This window comes from Empidonax traillii, unplaced genomic scaffold (assembly GCF_003031625.1).
Source record: "Empidonax traillii isolate 1590-97213 ecotype Southwest subspecies unplaced genomic scaffold, ASM303162v1 scaffold3:size4013460, whole genome shotgun sequence".
In the NCBI taxonomy this organism is placed as follows: domain Eukaryota; kingdom Metazoa; phylum Chordata; class Aves; order Passeriformes; family Tyrannidae; genus Empidonax; species Empidonax traillii.
Window position 1 is genome coordinate 2,237,655 of NW_020955196.1, and position 22,369 is coordinate 2,260,023.

General features: G+C 42.6%; 1 protein-coding gene across 3 annotated transcripts; it reads left to right on the plus strand.

Moving 5' to 3' along the window:
• Positions 1–1,524: 1,524 nt before the first annotated feature.
• On the plus strand, positions 1,525–16,501 carry PTGR1 (prostaglandin reductase 1). Of its 3 annotated transcripts, none has more exons than XM_027910414.1 (10): positions 1,525–1,529; positions 6,351–6,457; positions 8,359–8,404; positions 9,137–9,196; positions 10,370–10,537; positions 10,931–11,048; positions 11,332–11,487; positions 13,025–13,130; positions 14,176–14,294; positions 15,228–16,501. In XM_027910414.1, the coding sequence occupies exons 2-10, from the start codon at positions 6,352–6,354 to the stop codon at positions 15,336–15,338; spliced, it is 990 nt and encodes a 329-aa protein (XP_027766215.1). In that variant the 5' UTR covers positions 1,525–1,529; position 6,351; the 3' UTR covers positions 15,339–16,501. The 3 variants fall into 3 exon arrangements, with proteins under 3 accessions (XP_027766215.1, XP_027766279.1, XP_027766342.1); XM_027910478.1 differs by lacking the exon at positions 1,525–1,529 and having other exon boundaries at positions 15,228–15,340; positions 16,005–16,501; XM_027910541.1 differs by lacking the exons at positions 1,525–1,529; positions 10,370–10,537.
• Positions 16,502–22,369: the final 5,868 nt, after the last annotated feature.

Sequence of the window (22,369 nt, forward strand, 5' to 3'; positions counted from 1 at the left end):
CTTGAACTTTCTTTCTTTCTTTCTTTCTTTTTTTTTTTTTTCCTCATGTCCTTTTCATTTTTCATTTATCCATCTCAGTCTCCTTAATATTGCAGATTTCTTGGAGTGTTAACAGGTAACAGGTATGTCTTGTGTATGCTAAGTGGGCTGGAGCAGCAAGTTTCTGTCTTGAGGGAGAAGCTGGTAGTGCATATTACGAGCAGGAACTTGTTCGAGGATCAATCTGCCCTTGCAATATTACAGAAATGCAGGAGGGAGCCTCAGAGGGGTTGCTGGTGCTTGAAAACATGTTTGTCATTTCCCTTCTGACTGCACTTACTACACTACACTGCAAAAGATGCTTATGCTGCAAAGGGGTGTTGCTGCAAATCCAGGAAGCAAAAGTGTTCTGTGGTATGTCCCTACCTCTTTGATGAAATTTTACATTTACTGATGTTGCAATGTATGTTTGGCCTGTATCAACATTTAAGCAAGGGAGAAGTAAAAAGAGTGCTTGAAAAAATCATATGAGTGCTGTGCAGTGACCAGGGAAGCACAGCTGGCCCTTCAAAAAGTTTCAGCTTGATTTGTCAGCCCACATCACCTGCAGTGTCCGATAGAATCACTGAATTGCTAAGACTGAAAAAGAGCTTTAAGATCAAGTCCAGCTGTCAACCCAGTGCCACCACTATGTTCCCAAGTAAACCATGTCCTCAAGTGCCGTATCCACATGTTTTTTGAACGCTTTCAGGGATGGTGATTCCACCACTTCCCTGAGCAGCCTATTCCAATGCTTTACAACTCTTGATGTGAAAAAAACTTTCACAGTATCTGATCTAAACCTCCCTTTGCACAGCTCGAGGCCATTTCCTCTAGTCCTGTCTTGTCACTTGTTACCCGGGAGAAGAGACCAACCAACCCCTACCTGGCTATAATCTCCTTTCAGGTAGTTGTACAGAGTGATAAGGTCTCCCCTGACCCTCCTTTTCTCCAGGTTGAACAACCCCAGCTCCCTCAGCTGCTTCTCGTATGACTTACTCTCCAGACCCTTCACCAGCTCCATTGTCCTTCCCTGGACTTGCTCCAGCACCTCAAGGTCTTTCTTGAAGTGAGGAGCCCAGAACTGGACACAGAATTTGAGGTGCAGCCTCACCAGTGCAGGTGAGTCATCATTTACCAAAGTCCTGCTGGCCACACTGAATTGCATGTATTTCTGATCCCGGGCAGGATGCCATTGGCCTTCTTGGCCACCTGGGCACACTCTTGGCTCATGTTCAGCTGCTGTCGACCAGCATCCCCAGGTCCTCTCCTGCTGGGCAGCTTCCCAGACGCCTTCTCCACCCAGCCTGTAGAGCTGCCTGGGGTTGTTGTGAACTCCTTGGGTTCAGCACTTGGATTTGTTGAACCTCATACAATTAGCTTTGGCCCATCGATGCAGCCTGTCCAGACCCCTCTGCAGAGCATTTCTACCCTCCAGCAAATCAACTCCCACCCAACTTGGTGTCATCTGCAAAAATGCTGAGAGCACACTCAATCCCATCTTCCTATCTGTCAACTTCCTGCTTCTTTTTTTCTTGTAGTTCTAAAGAATCTCACTATATGCAATTTCTGAGAGCTGAAGGGCAACAGACCGGTTTCAGTGAAGGTATTGCTTCCCTTTTCACCTCCTTAAATGAACTTGCTCTTTTGAACCTCTGCTGGAATTACAACCTTGTAACAAAGTGCAGGGTAGCATAGTCTTGTACCAGAGGGATGACTACTCATTTACCATCTCTGAGCTTCTTCCACGACTTAATAGTATTGCGTAAGGAAGTGAAAGTGCAGCTTTATTGCTTCATAATGCAGTGTCATGCTTGCTTAGAAGTACAGTCTCTGCCAAAAGTAACACGGGAGTGGTTTGCCTTTACTTTGTTTTTATAACAGAAGAAAAAAAAAAAAAAGAAGTAAATTTTGAGAAAGCATTGTAATAGCTAAGCCAGAGGGGAGGAACGGGTAATTTTTGCTAAAACTTGTAGGTACATATGATTTGAGGCCATGATCACTCCCAGGTAATTGGTAATCCTGTATGTGCATGCGATCCTGAGGTAGCCTCTGTATTATTTACTCCCCAGTCTCTGCTGCCAAGAAGTCCTTTTGTGTTTGTTTGGCTGAGGTGGGAGGGGAGGTTGTTGTTTGTTTTCTAAGGTATTTGGCAAGTCCTTCATGCTGGTGCCTGGCAGGTTGCTTTGAAATGCTGCAGGAGGCATAGATTGGATCTGGGGAAAGAAACTAGACGAGATGATGATTACCTGAAAAACTGCTGCCACGGCGAGTTTTTCCTCAGCAATGATCTACAAACCAACTGTGTCCGAGGGATATACTTTGCTTAGCTTTTAATCATACCCTTTTCTTCCAATGTAGATGTGAGCAGAGGTGTTCCTGCTTCAGAATGGACATAAAAGTACCACAATCGTATCTGCAAATTGTGAGTGTCAGGAAAATGAACGGTTAAGATAACGCCAGATTTGAATTGAACTTATTTGTAACTGACAGGCTGCTAAAACGAATTTGTCCTCAAGGTTAGATTTGGGCAAGTCCAGGCTAGGAATAATAGCTGGGATTATCTAAGAAAGGTAAGCTTTTCTGGTGTGACTCATGCTGCCTTGAGAGCTTTACTGCTTTTCCACTTGAATGTGAATATTCCCAGATTTCTGGTATCACCACCAGCTCCTCAGCCTCCAGTCAAACTATTTCGATTTTTTTCAGACTTGTCTGTCTCTTTTATTCTTGATCTTCTTTTTCAGTTGCTAGTATGTAGTATGGGATTCCAGTTTTCACCTCTTCCTTCTTCTCTCCCCTTTTCCCCTGAATTGTGAACCTTCTTTCTCATGCTGATTTCGCAGACCGAGCTGTGACAACCTGCATGAAGTGCTTTGCTTTCGGCTCAGCTACAGTTTGCAGCAACTGCAGTGTCTGAACACAGGTAGGATCTTTGCTTTCTTATGTATTTGATTAGTTCAAAGAAACAAGATTTCCCATTCCATTACTTCTTTCCTAGGTGTTCTTTATATAACTTGATGGTCTAGATGAGGGGACAAGGAGGGTTTGAAGGACATCAGAATAAACGCTATCTTGGACTTCAATTTCAGTAAAAGCTTCAGCGGTTCTTTTGTAAGAAAATCAAGCAGAAATGCATCACCTTATTTTTTAAATAATCTTTTTATCACTGTCTTGGGCTATTCTTTCTGAAGTTTTTATCATAGCAGCCTCTTTGCTATAATAATGGTCTGTGAAACACTTTATACAGAAAATACACAAAAGAAATGTATTATCCAAACCTACTGACACTGAAGACAAAGTAGCTTTACGGTTTACAAAGGCAGGTTACTGCTTTTGGAGCTGAGATGGTAGCTACCACATGCTCAGTTCAGTAAAACTTTAAATGGAATCCCCAAAAGGTTGCATCACTGCTATTTATCCTTTGGAGTATGCTTAAGCACTCTTTGGTATGCTTAAGAAAAGCAGTTCTTACCACTTCTTAGTATTTTATATCTAAACATACTAAATAATCTTGGTTTGTTAACCTGGAAATTGGTTTGTGAATCCATTAATGAAGCACATGTCTATGTTCTGTTTTCTGTTTTTTTTTTTGTTTTGCTTAGGTTTTTTGTTTTACAACCTACAGAAAACACTCCTAGTCTTGAAGTGGTTATAAGGATGTGATTTCAGTAGGAAGAGAGAAGTGGGCAGCAGAAATTTTCTCCTGTTTCCAAAATTATGCCTAAATGTAACAAAAATGGTTCAATGAAATTAATCTTTTATTATTGTTTGTAGGCAGGATCATTGCTCTTCTGAAAAAGTAGAATTTTTTAATAGGAATGTGAAGATTGGTGTGAAAGAGAGGTCTAAGAGTGGAAGCACCAAAAGAATCAGTTGAAGACAGAAATGGCCTGTACTGATGGCATTTAGGATTGCAGATCATCATAATTACGTAATTAGTGTTTGAGGGGGCCAGGTAGGGAAAACAAGGCACAGCTTGAAACAGGTTGTATCAGGTTCGAAGACTCGAGCTATTAAGAGATGATGGTGGGAATGTAAAGAGCAGGGCTGGAGCCTTGAGGCACAGAGACAAAAGAGACAAAAGGCAAGGAGTCAATACTGATGACTCACAAACGTGGGACACGATGGGAGTCAAAGCATTTCTGAATCACTGTTGACTCCCCGGGGGTACAAATGGCACATCAGCGAATAGCTGCCAGCCTAGCCAGCATCCCTTTGTCCCTGGTCATTCCTGGCTGGAGCACACTGGTGGGACAAACCCCTCGCAATGCCTGTGCGTGTAAGCGAGTGAGTGGGATCAGTTTTGTGTTACTTTGAACTCACCTTTCGCTCCTGTAAGCCCTTTTGCTGGCTTTGCTTTGGTATTGCTACGGTGTCACGATATCTTTTGTTACAGCTAAGCACCGTTAACACCAAAGGAAATACAGCAGCAGATGGAAACGCTGGTTTTGGCTGCCCATTTACCGAGTGTGGGATGCTTTGACTTTGAATTTGATGATACTTTTCTAATTTTGTGGAAGGTGTCTTGATATAAGTGATTTCCCTAGCGCACAGCTCTGGTGCTGGAACCCTTCAGCAGTGCTGTGTTTGTTTCTCATTGAGGAACCAGGAATACCTTTTTTTCATCCCAGAAACCTGTTAATCGCCGATGAGTTTCTGGATTTGGTGGCTTAAGTTTTTATCTAAATAATGGAGAGCTTGCCCTGTTTTCATTAGTTCTTGCGTGTGCATCTTTAGTAAAACGTTTTGCCTTCCCCTCCCTTCCCCTCCACTTCCCCTCAGGTCCTTGTTCCTGATTAGTACTTCTGTCTTCATAAGTTTTGTAGTTAAACACTTCACTATGTTTTGGGTTCTTTACACTTTTCACCCTTCGCATTGTGCTCGAATGTTTTCGCAAGAACAAAAGCTGAAGACGCATGGTCCTTGGACAAACTTTTCTTCCAGCCCCATGCCTCATTGCAACGTAGTTGAGGCAAAATGACAAAGCTTGCTAATGTTTCTTAAGGTTGCTCGCCAACGGTGAGGCTAAACCACAAATGCTCTGATCCTTCGGGGCGTGCACGGGGGACGGTGAGGATGTCAGAGCACACGCCACGAGTGACAAACATATGGATCATTTGCTATGCTAAACGATGAATTGAACACTGAATTTGACATTTTTTAATTAGATATTTTTCCCCAGAGGGAGAACTTTTGCGAGTTCTAGGGCTGGACTGGTAAAAACTGATTTGAAGAAATTTCCATGCTGTGGGATAGGTCTCCAGACTGCAGGTTTTTATGGTTTCTAGAACCCCGTGTCTGTGCATTCAGCTTTGCGTGTTGCGTAACATCCCCGTGCAACAGGCTGGGCACTGAACTTGGGGGGGGGGGGCGTTCTGGAGGAATTATCTCATATCTTAATAGGAAAAAGGTGACACACAATGGGTGTGTCCTATGCTATGTTTGCTGATGGTTTGCACTTACTCCTGGGGAAGTGTATTGAGGGCGGTACCAGTCCTATCTATAAAAGCCCACATTTTCACTTTGAAAGTGTGTGTGACTGAAGGAGTCCAGCCACTGGCCGAGTCGGGTGCAGAAGGTTATTGACTAGACTTGACAGCAGAAGAAATCCTTCCACCTGCCTACGCTAAGTATAACTTCTCTTTCTTTTTGGTGCACTTGTGTATAAGAAGGAAAAAGGGCCTGTGAGGTTAGAATTATTGCAAGTTGTTTTTTTGTTTCTGTCTTGTGTGGAAAACACCAGTAACAATGAGCTGCCAGTTCCAAGCCCTAAGCTTGGCAACCGGAGGAGCATTTTCTTTCAATATAATGAATGTCACAGAAAGAAGTTGTGCTTACCTTGGCTTTTCCAAATTGTACTTTAGTTCAAGTTTGTAGAAGTTTAGGTTCAGTACTTATCCCAAGTAATCAGGGATTTTTTCCTTATAATTTTTTTGTTTTTGTTTTTGTTTTGTTTGTTTGTTGTTTTTGTTTGTTTGTTGTTTGTTTGTTTGTTTTCCCCCCACGTTAAACTAGTAGATTTTCTCCCTTCAATATCTTTAGGGTGGAAGTCATACAACATGCCAGGGCTGATTTCCCACTGCAGGGCTTGCTGCCAGCAGGCAGGAAGGTCTGGCAAGTCACAGGAAGCTCTGGGTTGCTAAGGCAATGCGGTCCTTTTCAGACATTTTCTTAATCTGGTGATATTGCCACGTAAGCAAAGGCTTTCTTGTGTGATGGCATATTATCAAGATAATTGTTCTACCTCATGAAGTATAATCCAGCTGCCATGAGCAGCCCAGTACTGTCGGACAACCCTTTGACAGGTGGTCTTTGTGTTGTTTGTTGTGCAGGATGGTGACTGCCAAGGCGTGGGTTCTGAAGAAGCAATTTGAAGGTTTCCCCAAAAACAGCGACTTTGACCTGAAAGAGATAGAGCTGCCAAATCTGAAGGATGGGGGTGAGTGAAGCGCTGCCTGTGATTGCTGATGTATGGCTGTGCATCTTAGAACTGTTTGCGTGTTTCTCTGGCTTGTACCTTCAAAAATGCTGTGACATGGCTTGGACAAGCCATGCACCTTAAGAGAGGACAGCTGCTGAAGAACAAGTGTGCTGATGGGTTTGGTGATTTATAAGTCATGTTGCCTTCTGATAATACCCTTTAAAACAATGGCTGAGTGCTTCTAACTCCAGCACACAGCATCTGGGCCGTATCTTTCAGAGTTTCAAGCTGCCTAATTCCACTTGGTGCCGGATGACAAAGGCATTCAATCCTGTCTGCAAATAAAGCTTACTGGAGAAAACTGCCGAAGTGATACAGCCTTGAAACCCACAGCCCCAAGGAAATCAGAATTTGTTTAATTTAGAAACAAAGAAGCTGATTATGATACAGAGAAAATGAGATAACTGTTGTAAAATCCAAACATGCTTTCCTAGTGAAAGGTTTTTATCCACATTATTTTGAAAAATATTTTGGAAAAATATTGGAGGAGACAACATCTAGGAGTAGGTATTCAGCGGAGTTTTTCATGCTGGTAGGGAAAATACTGATAGCAGTGCTGATGGAGAGCAGTTGACTGTGCAGTGGCAATGAGCCTGCAGCTGGGAGTTCTCGAGGCTGGAGTCAGTAAAGGTTAGTTTTTTTATTTTAAGAAGGAACACCGCGAGACTTCTGCCTGCATTCAACACTTTTTTTCTGCCAGTCGTTATATTTTTTTTGCCTAGTCCTTAGTCATGTTAGATTTTATCTGTTGTAACAAGAGAGGGTGAATATAAACAGTAAAAAAATGGGCAGTTTTTATGGCTGTGGTTGTCTGTTTTGAAAAGGGTAAGGAATATGTTAACTTATTATATACAAGAACTGTTGATAAAACAATGAACTTTGATTTTCCCTTTCACATGGACATCTGCATCGACCATGCTGTCTTGAGCTTCATCCCACCACTTGTCCTTTACCAAATTTACTCAACTTTAAAAGGTTCACAAAAGAAATTGCATTAAAGTACCAGTTATGTTTGCAACTTAAATGTTTGAAAAGCGATTTCTACTTACATATAGAGACACACTTAAAAATTTCATGCCTGTGAGTATTTAAGAACATGGAGTAATTTTTTCCTTCCCAGTTTAATCCCGACAGCAAAAAGAGGCATAACTTCATAGTATAGTAACACTTCTAAAGAAGTTGGCCTTCCCTTTATGTTACATAGCCTTCCTGCTCACTCTCAAGTAATGAGAAGATATTTCTATCTGAATGTATTTCTAGATTGTGTACTAAATAGACCACTGCAGCACAGGCAATGAAAAGTATTAGTAGGTGGAGATGAACAGATAAAACTGCGATGTGAATGAGAATTTAAATTAAAATATGTTTAATGGTACATTTTCCAAGAACTAGTGTCACTAGAGACAGTAAAGTGGATTAAGCTACTTAAAAAAGATAAATTAATGCTTTCTGTATAGGGCAGCTAAGTAGTGTTTGTATTTGACTTGTGCCAGGGTTTCTTACCACCCTCTGGTGGCTGAATCGTGAGATGCCCTTTTACACATGGGTCAAAAATGAGAGTTTTACTTAGGGGTTCTGGCCACTTGACCCTTCTTCTATAGAGAGAGGAGGCAGATGCAAAAAAAGCAGGTTTGAAAATAAGCTAGTCTCTTAGATACACTACAGAAAATGTCCTTTGTAACAGCATATCCATAATGAAAACTAATGAATGTAGTAGTTATTTCTGGTAGGTCTTCCTTAAAGGATGGAGGTTTTGAGCTGTCAGGAATTCCAATCAATTTAGCTGAAAGACTGACTTGTGGAAACTGTGCTTTGCTGCACTGCTAATGTCCAGGAATTTGCTTTGTCTTTTGTTGCAGAGTTGCTGCTTGAATCAGTGTTTCTCAGTGTTGACCCTTACATGAGGTATATATTTTTCTTCTTTATGAATTGCTGGCTAAGATGCCTAATTCCATCAGCCACTTAAAACTCAAAGTAACATGTACTGAGAGTTGTCAACAACAACCCTTGTTGTCAGAATCCTAATGCCTTTGTCTGCTTTTTATTAAATGTGTGTAAATTACAAGACTCAAAATATGGAACTGCGCCAAATTTAGCTAGACACTGGGAAAATTTAGCTGCTGCCCTTTTCTTCGAATCTGCTGGTTTTCCTTGTTGTGTGTTCCACTGAAATGCAACAGGCTCAAATGAGACTGCAGGCCTGTAGAAGTACCTGCTTCATTTACCTTAGCAACCTTTTACTTAAGAGTACATATTCTAAGTTGAACATTGCTGATAGACTGATGTTAACAGGGGGCAGTTGAAGGTCAGGGAATCTAGGTAGTTTGAAGAGGATGCTGGTGGGTGCAGGTGTCAGTTCTCTGAGTCTTAGGCTTCTTGTGGTGGTGGACCATGCTGGGAAGATTAATGATATGGTTTCCCCCCACACTCCCGTCCAGTATTTGGTCAAGACAGGATGCTCAAGTAGCTGGCTCTGGAAAACATCCAGTTATGCCACTACAGTGACAAGCTCTTTGCGATCTGTTCAACAGCACTGCTGGTATTCTCTTTTTGGTCAGACAGTAGCTACAATTGTCATAGTGTATCTGGAATATTATTAAAGTTTCTCACAATAAGCCACGGTTGCCTCTGTTACAGAGCTTACAGTCAAAGGGACATGAAGGAAGGGGACATAATGATAGGCACACAGGTTGCCAGGTAAGATCTTCAGTTCTTGTTATCCATGAATATGGCAGATCTCAACAGGAATGTGCTGAAGTTGGAGACATCTGCAGTCTGTGTTACCTATTCTTGACTTGAGTCTGCATACTTCTGCAACTGTATTCTTATATGTAATTGGTTGGAATCTGTCTTTCCCCTAAGAACCACTTTTGCCTCTAATGGAGAGCATTTAGGCATCTGATAAAACCTATACATTATTTCTGGTGATAATGGTCTCAAAGGCAAATTTTACAGGTATGAAGGACCAACTATTGTATTTGTCATAGGTGCCAACTTCACATTTTAAAACCTGATGTACTAGTAATTGCATGCCCACAACCATGCCTGCTATCTGCTCCAACTGAAAATATCTCATAGTCACTGAAAAATGCAGCTCCAGTGAAAGGGCTGTAAGTCCATCTTTTTTGCAAGCTTGTGGTAATTTAGCTACACAGATGTTTCCCTTTGTCAGCTTGTTCCTGCTGTGCTGCCTGTAAGTTGCTCTTAGGAACATCTGTGGCCTTTGACTCTTGTGTTTCTCTGCAGGAACACAGAGGCCTGGGGTAAATTAACAACCAAGTCTGCTGAACAGAAGGCCAACTGTTTCTAATAATTCAAAGCTGCTTACCTACCCTTTTCCAACATAGTTTTCCTGTTGAGACAAGGAAGTTGAAGTTTCATTTGGTAAAGAGACACTGCTGATATGAACTTCTCCCTCTTTTTATATACTGCTTTCTCTCTGGTTTCATTACCCCAAGAGGTTCCATCTTCAGGATCTTCAACTTTTTAAATGGGTTGTAGGTTGTCTGAGAAGGGAATTGCTTGTTACAGCCTATCTGCAGCTCCTATGCTTTATTGCCAGCACTCTCCTTCCTGCATTCTAGCTCACAGAAGCCTAGTCTGAACTCATACTAGGTGACAGTCAAAAAAAGAGTTGGTACTTGTGGGAAAATTGGATTTGTTTTGGGCAGAGCTGAGTCTAGAATCATCTTGGCCAATGTCTCCCTGGTAATAAGAGACTGCAGACATTTCAGGAAAGGCACTTGACACCTACAGCATCAGCAGGCATGGGCTAAATGTCCTGATGTGAAATATTTCTTTGAAGAATCAGTATTGATTTGTCTCTGACAGGGTATTCTTTTTTTTTTTTTCCCTCTCTCTTTTAAACAGGATTGTAGAAAGCAAGAATCCTGCTTTCACAGTGGGGGCCTTTGTTGTGGCTGACAGTGGCTGGAGAACTCATTTCATCTCTGATGGGAAAAACCTACATCTCCTTCCTTCCAGTTGGCCAGAATCACTCCCCAAATCTCTAGCTCTTGGAACGGTTGGCATGCCAGGGTGAGTTTTGAGGTGAAAAGGCAACTATCATCTGGATTTTGCTGTGCAGGATTTTTCTGCCTATCTGTATGACCCTTGTCTTGTTCTACAAGCCTGTTCACTCTGATAAGAAACATGTGATTCTGGGTGCCCTTACCCTGTAGAAGACCTGAAGTTGGGCCCACCCTCTAGATCAGAGGAGATTTGCCTTGGAGATTATGGTGCCTCTCTTTGAGGAGCTATAATAAAGAAAAAAAGTAAGAAGGTTGGGTTAATTTTTGTATTTCTTAAAGAATGAGGAAAACTGAATCTTGTTCTGGTTGTGATGATATTGTGATTCAATGTGGTCAAGTCCTATCTCTGAGTCTGTCATCTTTTACTCCTCACTGAGCCATTCTTCCCTTTTCTTCACAGCCTCACTGCGTATTTTGGACTGCTGGAGGTCTGCAAGATGAAGCCAGGAGAGACGGTGCTGGTTAATGCTGCAGCTGGCGCTGTGGGCTCTGTGGTTGGGCAGCTTGCTAAAATTGGGGTGCGTGGCTTGAACCGCTCATACTTGCTCCTCAGGAGGCTCAGCTGGGAGACAGGGCAACAAGGTTATGAATGATCAGTAGGGCAAGCATCCTGCACTGGGATCTTGGGATGGAACAAGCTCCTGAAGATGTAGCAAAGCTAGTTAAATATTTCCTAGAGCTCAGGAGCTCATATGGTGATAATGGCTGCACTTTAAGGGTGAGGTCTGCACCCAGCACTCTTTGAGTGTCAGCCTGTGTTGTCAGGGTATAACTAAAAATGTTCTTTTCCTTTCCTTGCAGGGTTGCAAAGTGGTTGGCTGTGCTGGATCAGATGACAAGGTTGCCTATCTGAAAAAAATAGGCTTTGATGAAGCTTTTAATTACAAGACTATTAAATCTTTGGATGAAGCACTGAGTAAAGCCTCTCCTGATGGCTACGACTGTTTCTTTGATAATGTGAGTTCAGAGAGAAGGCCTTGCCCTGAGCAGTTGTCATTTTCCATAAATTACATCAGGATCTCAATATTGTGTACATCTAACTGCAGACTACATCAGGAACTCAATACTGAGATCCATTTAATCAAGAAAAAGAACTTTCTGCTTTCCTGTTCCCTTTCCACACATATTTCTGCAGCTGACTTGGGCAGCAATAGAAAGGACAAAGATTGAAAGGCAAAGCTGGATTGTTGGCAGTGTTTGTGAACAGAGATAAAGAAGTTTTACTTCACTCTCTGAAAGTGTGGCCAATTTTGGGGAGGTAAGGGTCACAGTAACATTTAACTGATGCTGAACAGAGACAGCTTCAGTCCATTCCTGGCCCACTTTGGACCAAAGCCAGTTCTCTGCTATTGCAGAAGGGGAGTGAGTGTAGATTGCTCCATATTATGTGGTCACGGGGGCTGCACTGGTGCTTGTAAACAAAAGAATGGCAAGGCCCACTGGTAAAACTACTGGAATGGCCCATAGAGGGTTTCTGACCTCTCCCAAGTATAGCTGGGATAAACGGGGACTGTGTACTGTTCTCAGTAGGCTGTTTAAATGTGATCATGTCGTTTTGAAGAGAGTTTAACAGTATGGATGCAGTTAAACCATGTCAGTTCACCTTCAAAACAAACAACCAGCCCTGGCTCATTTAATTTCCTACTAACTTTCCTACAGCTAACATATGAATTATACCTGATAATATAATACCTGGGCACAGAGGTATTAGGAGATGTAGTGGCCTAAAACTCCCTGGCTAGCTTCCTGGTTTAAAAAAAGGCATCATCACCTCTTTAGCTCATCCTTCTTTCAGCAGTCTGGCGAACCAGGGATTAGTCATGGTGTTCTGTGTGGATTGCAACATACCTGCCTTGCCCTGGCAATTGACAGGAATGCCAAGTTCAAGGAGCAGGGTTCCAGAAGCTCCTAGTTACTTTGTCTTACCCTTCTGAATTTCATCTCCAGTGCTGCCAAGGCCTTAATTATGTTTTATGGTCACATCCATTCCCTTTCCTCTCACTTCGAACTTCTGTGCAGAGTTCCCCCAGCAGTAGATTTTCTCACAGCTTCTCACCGTTAAAAGCTTCTGATAAAAAACCACATCCCTGTTTTGAAGAGAATCATTAAGTAAAAGCTTGACATCACCACAATGTGAAGATGTAAAAGTGCAGACTGGTGTGTGGGATAAGCTGGTGCTTCTTACTGGCCCTAGACATGCCCTTAGGAGGAGGGATCTATGTGCCCAACACTTCCAAACCAAGATCTGTGAAGCAGATTTGGAATTAAAACTCATTTCCTATGTTCATAACTAATTTTTAGAAGAGTGAGATTGAGTCCTTATAGTGTTGTCTAAGTGTAAGAGTTTCTGCAGCCAGATCTTTGGAGTGGTGCAACTTGCCTCTCCACTGCCTGACTGCACCCCTTGGTGCAATGATGCAAGGTTGGCAGATTTTGGTAATAAGTACTAAACACTGGATTGTCTCTAAAGCTAAACATGCTCTGGTTTTTGCAGGTGGGTGGAGAATTTGCCAGTATTGCTATCAACCACATGAAGAAATATGGAAGGATTGCAATCTGTGGAGCCATCTCTCTGTACAATGACTCTGTGCCTCAGAAAGGTGTGGGCCTGCTTTATTGTGTCTAAGATGATTTCCTGTTTGGTGATGGCAGAGAGACATAACAGGAGTCTTTTGAGATTTTATTATTGTTTCCCTGTGCCATTTAAGTGTTTGTATGTGTGTACATTCAGGTAACTAACCGCTGCTCTGGGCAGCAGGAGCATGACCACACTCCTTGTGTGTAAGTGCACTCATCCTCCTTTGTGCACACTCACACTGGATGGAAAACATCAGCTGATTAGAAATGAAGCAGTGACTAAACTACTTTGAACAGGGCTCCACAGGGCTCTAAGCAAATATAGATCATAGAAGGCTGGTGTTGTGCATGATGTCATTTACACAGTAGTACACACTTTTAGATGAGATAGTGGATTTCCCTCGGGTTTTTAGACGATGCATCCTAGGGTTTCTTTCCCACCTGCCCCCCCCCCATAAGATTTCAGCTGCTAGTGAAACTGCTGAGAAATGTGGCTGAGATGAATATTCACTTACAATAACATTTAAGTTTTCCAAAATCGCCTTCTAGAAGAAACGGGAGGTCTGAATTCTCTTTGACAACTGACTGGCTTTGGACTCTCAGATCACATTAAAAAAATGAAACAGGCTTTTGAGAGTGAGGACACTATCCACATTTTTGTCATTGAGGGAACTGTGCTTCAGAGTTTATAACTTAAATTTTGGGAGTTAGAGGATGAGAGCCTGGCAGGCTGTCAAAGAACCTGTCAAAACAGTATTTTTGAGATTCAACTGAAGTACCTCACTTAAAGCTGAGGCCAGTTTACTTCTGAATGAAGCTGTTTTCAGAAATGTTGGTGTTTAGTCCCACAGCATTACAGATCAGGCTTTTATTTCCCTGTGTGGCTGTTTATCCATGAATCCTTGGTCTTTTGTCCTGGAAACTCTGTTTGGAGAAAAAATACCTGTTTCTTCTGACTGAAACAAAGTGATTCAGTGGAGTTTACTGCTAAAAGCCCGTTTTATGCATGGGATTTTTTTTAAATGAAATTGACACTGCACATTGCTTTCTGGTTCTCTTCTCTTGCAGGGCCTTACATGCAAATTCCAATGATTTTCAAAGAGCTTCGAATGGAAGGGTTTATTGTGAGCCGCTGGAAAAACCGCACAGAGGAAGGCATGAAGGCCCTGCTAAAGTGGGTTGTGGAGGTAAGGAAGGAAGGGGTAGTTTTCTATAAGGTGTACTCACAGCATAGCTTCCCTCTTTGCAAGGGGCCTCGTGCCATAGCTGTTTAGGCGAGGTCCCGGCATAGTACTTTTCCCTGACATGATCTTTGAGCCTTTTGGGAACGCTCAAACCATAGTAAACATGCCTGATCCCTTCTACTTTGTTGAGACCAGCGGAATTCTATGATTCTATTAGCTTGTGGAATTAGATATATTCCAGAATACATGTAGGCTTTGAAAAAGGATGCTTCCAGAGTAATTCAAAACAGTTATTTGGTAAAGAAGGTTTTCATATTTAGGGTAATTCCTCTATTTCTCATTTGGTCATTTGTAGTATGAGCTAGGATTTCCATTGTAGTGTTGTGCTGAAATTACTGGCAAGAATGAATGTTTTTATGGAATTGGGGGCTGGACTTTAAAGGGACTTAGTATGCAATTTGTTATATTTTATTTTTCTAAATAGAGGCTGAGTTAGTAACTAAGTTGGTTTATGGTTGTGAGAAGTTTGTAAGTGTGAACACTAAAGACTAAGAGGCTTTGACTTCCACAAACATGAGGATTTGGGATGGATCAGCTTTTGATCACCTGGATTTGCAATTCCATATTTCTGTATGGGTAGAGACAGGCCTGGCTTTGGGGAAATGATCCCCTACCTATCAATTATTTGGGGACCAAGTAGCACTTAATCTATTCTGGAATGCCTGGCAGTGACTTTTGCTCCCTCTTATGGCTCCAAGTAGAAGGTTTTACAACATAAGCAGATCCTCACAGCAGCCTACTTAGTTTTACAGAGTTAGCCTGGTGCATGCCAGCTTGCATGTTTCAGATGAAACATACATGCTGGAGAAAATTTTGTTGTAATTAATTCTATTTTGTGGATGAAAACTCAGCCATTTCTTTTCTTACTTCTGACAGGGAAAAGTGAAGTACCATGAACAAGTCACTGAAGGATTTGAAAACATGCCAAAGGCTTTCATTGGAATGTTAAAGGGAGAAAATCTTGGAAAAGCTGTTGTAAAAGTCTAAAGGTCAGATAGTCCTGGGAGACTGGTGCAGAAGAATGTGATTCTGTTAAATACTTTTAACTCACTTGTCAAAACATATGATTAGGATGTTTCAGTGTTTTTGCTTGATGGTTGGTGATGGTAACTTCTGCCAATAAATGTAAGAATATGCCAATTCATGAAGAACTTGAAAGATATGTCCCAAAACTACACAAAAAAAGAGCCTTAAAATTGCTGAGCATCAGAACTGTATCAGATTTAATAGTAGCTTGAACCTTTGTATGAGCAGGCTCGTAGTAAGGAAAAACAATTTCAAAAGTTTTGCTAGCTGATGGCACATTTAATGTTTACCCATTGATTTGTCCCAGAACTTGGCAAAAGGGATTTTTTAACCACAACCAAGAGGTGCATAACAAGCTAAGCTAACAACACTTGGGGATTCCCAGCTTCTTCTCTAGCTGGTTTTTTTTTTGTTTTTTTGTTTTTTTTTGACCAGCCCATCCTTGGTAAAGGGGGGACTGATGCCTCAGAATTTTTAGGATTTTTAACTTTTTGTAGATTTTAGAATCAGCTCTGTAGTAAATATAGACTTTTAGTATAATTTTTAGTCTCTCACACTTTAGAATAGTAGTTAACACTTACTAAACCCTATTCCCCCATTTCATATTGAATTTTCTAAGTTTTTTAGGCTTGTTTAGGCTCCTTTCAAGGCAGGACTATAGTAAACACCTGTTATGTTTAAGAACATTTGCACCCCAAGCCTGAACAACAAGATACCGTCATATTCAAAGCTACCCTCAGGCCTGGAATCTTCAAGAAGCTCTGAAAACAGTATGTGCCATAAAGAAGATGAGGAAGAAAGGGGTCTTGAGATCCTCAACTCAATTCCAGAGAGGCATGCTGGGGAGCAGATTTGGGGAGGAGCTGGGGGGCAGACAGTTCTGGGATTGGATGGATAATACCATAAAATTGTAGAACCACTGGACACAGGGCATGTCTTTTCTGTACCCCTCATGCCAGAAGGCCTTCATTAAAGACCTGTTCTCTATCTTATCTACTAAATTAGCTTGGAGATTTTTCTACTCCCAATTTTAAGGCAACAAAACTTTTATCAGACAATGCAGACATCCATTATTCTGAGATTATGGAAAGGAAAAATAAAACTGTTATTGTAATGTATACTTTGCTTGTGTTATAGTTCTGTTTGTAGAACACTTTCCCTTTCACTTCCTTGTGGCTAACACAGAGGAGTTAAAATATTAAAAGCACTTATTTATCCCAGCAGATGTCAGTACAGGGGATATGGAGAGGTCATTAATTTCCTCAAGAAATTTGGTCACTGGTGTCCAAACTTAAGAGTTGACCTTGCCATAGGGTCTACCCTGGCTCTCCTGAGAGGTGAGATAAATATGATGGCCCAAGCTGCATTAAATTGGTGTACAGCACCCACATGGTGCCAAACAAAGGAGACGCACAGATTAGCAACAACAAATATCTTAGATGTTTTGAAAAGGCCAGAACATGAACCTGCAACTATGGGATACAGAGAAAGGGTATGGGATACACTGAAAGTGACGGTGATCCATTTTCTTCATTGTGGAGGACTTTTTGGTTACTTTTAAGGTTTCATTACTGATCTGTAAAGACAGATCCTAAGCAGCCTTAATGTCTTCGCAGTGCCAGGATTAGATGCTCTGTTTGTCAGCAAGAAGAGATCATTTACTTAAGTTGTAGATTGACCAGTACTTGCCAACTGAACTGAGAAAAACATGTCCCAAAGTACAGGTCAGCTGGCCACTGGGGAAATAATGTATCTTGGGACAAGCAGGGGACAGGTTGTGGTTGCTTTATAGTGTTTTCTGAGGAGACTGAGTTGCCAGTTTGAGTTGGCTCCAGTGCTCTGGTTTTACAGTGGCCTCTGAAAAAGATCTGTGGCTTAATACTACTGTACAGCATGGAAAGGGGTAAACCAGAAAAAGGAACATGTTGTCAGTACACTTCAGATCCATTGAGTAGAGGTCTGCTCTTGTTTGGTGGCTTTTCATTACAGAATTTTCAGAGGGCTTACAAATTCTAAAATACTGAATTGTTTTGAGTCCAGTGAATTAATGATCTCTTTTTTTCAAGTACAGTTGTGATTTGGAAATGAACAAAGAATAGTCACATGGAGTTCCTGTCCTTTGGTCGGAGTTGCAGAAAGATTTGTCTGTCACAATAATCTTGGCTCAGCCCGCTTTCTCCTAAAATACTGATCTGTACATTACTCACTGTGTATAGATTTCATGCTTCATCAATTGCAGTTCATTTTGCAAGACTGTTTTACCCTCAAAATGTATTTTTGTTGTGTAAAACTAACATCACACCATACAACCCTGAGCCTCTAAACTTCTCTAGGGAACACAGCTATTTCCTCTTGAAAATTTAGGCTGTTACATGCAAGGAACAGCACCACATAAATAATGACAAAAAATAATACCCCTCATTGTCTGGCACTGTCTGGAGATCTTAGAGTGATTTCTCACTGTGAGCTTGGTTGTCATTGAAGTTCTAAAGTTCGTGGAGCAATACCTGAATTCTTGTTGAAAATAAAAAGGTAGTACTAAAAAGTAGGATGAAGATCTCCCTTGCTAGCCCTGTGAGTACAGTCATTGTAATGGAGTTGAACAAAGTGCCAATGCCCAGTGCAGAGCAAAGGCACAGTGCTGTGTTGCTGGGATAGGCCTTTTCTGCCAGTGTATGGCTATGTGTGCTTTTAGAGGCAGAGCATGGGTAGTACCATTGAGCCTGGTCTGCCCTCCAACAGCTGCACAAGGCCTGAGAGTGGCTGTCTGCCAACTACCCCTTCCTCTAACGCTATCACTCTGCAGCTGAGCTTAAAGCCTTTCTGGGAAAGAGTGAGCTCTTGGTGGCTATCAGAAGCTGTGCAAGGGGTCACCTGGGATTAGGTCCTTCCCACCACTACAGCAGATCGCCATTGCATTCATCAACAAAGATGAAAAGGGTGTCAGCTCTGCCCAGGGTGCAGTGCCCATTCTTCAGTTACCCTGTGTCGTTGTTTTGCCCACCAGCCCATCCCTGGGACTGAGGATGGTTTTGTCCAGGTAATTTCCAGACAATAAGGCCAATCAAAAGTCCAAGGACGCCTTTGCTAATTACATCTTCAAGAAAACGGAAGAGAAGGTTGTTGGCGCAGTTGGAATTAGTAGCAGCAGCCACGTAGGGGAGAAGAATAACGGACCCGAGCAGGGCCAGACTCCCTCCTCCCCCGGCTTGGGCCGGGGTGGGGGGAGCAGGTGCAGCACTGAAGTCCTCCCTTCTCTCTTGTAAGAGAGTGAAGAAAAAAAAAGTTTAAAAGACAAACTGCTTGGACAGAAACCGCTGTGGAAGAATTCCAGCCGAAAAATAACAAAGCTTCCAAGGTCGAAGCTGGCAGCCGAAACTGCAGCAAGAAAAGTAAAGTACAAAAGGGGAGGGAACAAGCCCCCCCCCTCTTTTCACTCTCTCTCCTCAGCAGGGAAAAGACTGAAAAGTAATCCCTGCTACTTGTAAAAGTTTGTTGGAGTAAGGAGACCCCCCATACGGCTAATAGAGGAGGTCTGTAGATGTACCAAAGAGAACCAAAACTTCATGAGAAGGACTGAAGTGAAGCAGAGTCCTGGTGAAGATTTGTGACCCTGAGGGAAACCTGTGCTGGAGCAGTGATGACTCAGGTGGGATACTGTGATCCGTGTGTGTGTGGATCCATACTGCTGGTGAAAATTTTGTGATCCTGAGAAATCTCATGCTGGAGCAAAACAACCCATGTGAAATGCTAGGATCTGTGTGTGTGTGGAATCCGTGCTAGACCCATGCCGAGAAGTCTATCAAGGACTGTTCTCCCATGGGGAGGGACCTCCATAGGGAAACAGGGGTGAACTCTTAAGCCATTATCCCCTGTAACCCTGTGGAAGAAGATCCATAGTAAGCAAGTGTCCCCTTGCAAGCCTATGGAAGGAAGACCCTTTGGGACCTGAGTAACCCCCAGCCTTCAGTCTTAGCCCAAGAGGGGAGTAAGCCCAGCCCTAGAAGCCAACACAGAGTGAGAAAGAAAAAGAAAAAGTTCCAACTGCAACAAGAATACTGCTGCTACTGAAAATACTGCTGCTACTAAAGAAAGAGAGAGAGCTGGAACTCCGAAAATAGAGAATGAGACTACTTCTTCTCCTTAGACTAGTATAAAAGAGGAAGAAGTATTTCTGTAAATATATAGCAACTTGAATAGAAATTGTTGTAGATATAGTTCTTTAGTTTTTAATTTATTAGTAATTTTTGTTTTACTAGTAATAAATGTTTATACTATTTTTCCCAAATCCTGTCTCTCTTTTGTCTACAAAAACCTTCTCTCAACTAATAATAATTGTGTGGGGAATGGAAAGCAAATTGACCCAGACCTTCCCAAACAGCCTCAGAAGCAAAACCACGACACCCTGCAGGTGGGGTTGTGTTGATAGTCATCTCTGGTCTTTTTGTGCTGCTTTCCTCCAGTCCGCATGGCCATGTTTGTGCCACTACTTAAGTTATTCTTCACAAGTAGGCTTGACAGTGGGATTTCTGAGGCTGTTTGTTATCCCAGTTCATTGAGGATATAATATATGTGAGGAAGAGTTTATTTAATAAACTTCAATGTAAACAGCTGCAAGCTTCATCACCTGTTGGCTAAATAGCTCTTCATTTACACATAGCATTATTTCTAGGGTAGTGGTTAACTGCTTAGTGCCTTATGCTTTCCTGTGCAAAATGGATCAGTCTCTAGATTGGAGGTGTTGCAGGCTAATAAATATGCAACTTTTGTGCCCTGTTCCTAAGCAATGGCAAGCTGGGGCTCGTGGCAACAACCTGTCTGAGTTCAGGCCACAGCGGGGACCAGCCTTGAAGAGTTTATCATGGCCTGCCACACCAAAGGTGGCCTCAGGAAGCCCTGGGACTTGCTGCAAAGGGCTGAGGGTTGCAGAAAACAGGGAGTTGTATCTGGAGTGCACTGCTGCCTTGTTGAGCTTCTCTCGTGGTCCTTCAGGATAGGTCACAAAACAACATGGCCCAGCCACAGCATCCATTCTTATGTGAGATCTATTCCCCAGATGAATCAAACTGAACCTTAATCCCGCCACCACCTCTGATGCAGCTTGTACTGAAGTAAAACTTATGTCACATCCTTTGCTCTGACGTTTCTCCCATGACCCCTGCCTGTAATTGTTCATTTCTCTCATCATCAGCTCCAGACGGGTCCCTCACAGCTTAGTTTGCTGCTGGCCATTAACTACAATGCTGGGAGATGCCTCCTGTCCCTATCAGTACCTCACCACTATATCAGTGTGGGCTCAGCTTCCTAGGAAGCTGAAAGCCTTTGGAGCAGTCCTGTTAAGTGTTGCTAAAACTGCCCATTGCATTTCCCTTATCAGCAGGCTTCACAGTTTCAACTACTGTTCATGCATTGAGAGTACTGCAGGTCCTTGCTCTCCCCCAGGCTGCTCTCTCAGAGGAACTAGAAAGAGGTGCAAAGAAAGGTGAAATACCTTCATTGTCTCCCTGAGGAAATGTCACAGACTGACTCAAATGGAGGGAAGATTAGCCAAGCCTGGTCTAAAACTCTTCTTCCTTATATGTAACTAGAGGTAATGCCTAGCTTCTCCACCTCCTGGGATCTGCTCACACCTCTGCCACATCCAGCACAGATGCACCAACTCCTGTGAGCCAGGCAGATGGTGCCATGAGGACAGTAGAAACCCACCATTCCTCATGCATTCCCCTCTAGTCCCTTACCTAGAGGTACTACCGTCACGCCAGGGCTGTCAGGTAGGGACAAGTACAAGGCATTCCTAGAGCTTGCCTGTGTATAAATATACATGTATAAAACTGCAGGAGCAGAAGACCTTTGGGAGAAATAGTGAGGAGGGAGAGCTTTGCACCTGTTCAAGGAAACTTTTGCTGCCAGGGAAAAGCTTTAACATAGGAAGGAACTTGTGCTCTTGTGGGATGCTGTATATGCTCTCTTTGCTTGTCTGCTGAGAGGTAGCACTTGCTATAAATGATAAAATTCTCACAGACATGCCTGGAGGCTACCACAGGAGGGCCAGGCAGGCCACAAAGCACATGGGAAAAACTCAGGCTGGGGTTTTATTGCATGTATGAAAGGTGTTGTTACAAAAAAAAAGTTTCCATTTTCTCCTTTTCAGCCAGCTGTATTGATCATTAGATACATACATTGCAGTGTTGCTGACTGTTAAAATAAATTCTCCTTAAAACTAGCCACAGCCTGGTGCCTGGGGTTACCTGTGTGCACATCAAACTTTGCAAAACCCCACAGACAGCCACAGCCACCTTGTGGAGATCTGCGTGTCACAAATTTGTGTTGGTCAGCTGCAGTTAGAGATATGACTTCATGCAGCTCCCGTGTATTTCTCACCTTTTCTGTCTACCAGCCTAGGCTATCTCAGCTTTCCCTCCACAGAGGAGAAAAAACTGCATTCTGTGTGGGTGTCCTTCCCCATCATCTCTGAAAAACTTCTGCAAGTTCCTCAAACTCATTTAGTGCTTCTTTACCAAATCCAGAGGCATCTGGCTGGGTATACTTCTCACCTGCATGAAACCTCCATTAAAAATAAGGATGCCACCGTATGGGTCAACCTCCACTCTGTTAAGCTGAGCACACCGCCTGAGCTCCTTATCACTATTCCTGCCATAGTTTCATGCTTGGTCTTCTGACTGAGGAAGACCTACAGATAAAGACTTCAGCAGCTGGGGTAGAGTTGATACACAGTTACTGCATCAGATGAAACACACAGACTTCATGCCTGCCCAATCTGTCCTGCACTGCCTACTGCCAGCCTGTCAATGTATGAGGTTTCATATGGGAAGGTTTTGGTACTGGAAGGCCTGCAGGGGTGGCTACTGTGAGACAGCACCAGAAGCTGCCAACACATCAGACAGAGCTAATGACAGCCCGCTCCAAAAGGGACCCGTCACTGGCCAAAGCTTAGCCCTCTGTGATATTTGAGAATTAAAAAAAAAAGACGC

Bases quoted from the DNA above. Each gene is read 5' to 3' on its own strand.
- PTGR1 (XM_027910414.1), top strand. From the start codon at position 6,352: ATGGTGACTGCCAAGGCGTGGGTTCTGAAGAAGCAATTTGAAGGTTTC. The intron at 10,538-10,930 runs GTGAGTTTTGAG...TTTTCTTCACAG, and splicing joins GGAACGGTTGGCATGCCAGG to CCTCACTGCGTATTTTGGAC. The intron at 14,295-15,227 runs GTAAGGAAGGAA...TACTTCTGACAG, and splicing joins TGCTAAAGTGGGTTGTGGAG to GGAAAAGTGAAGTACCATGA.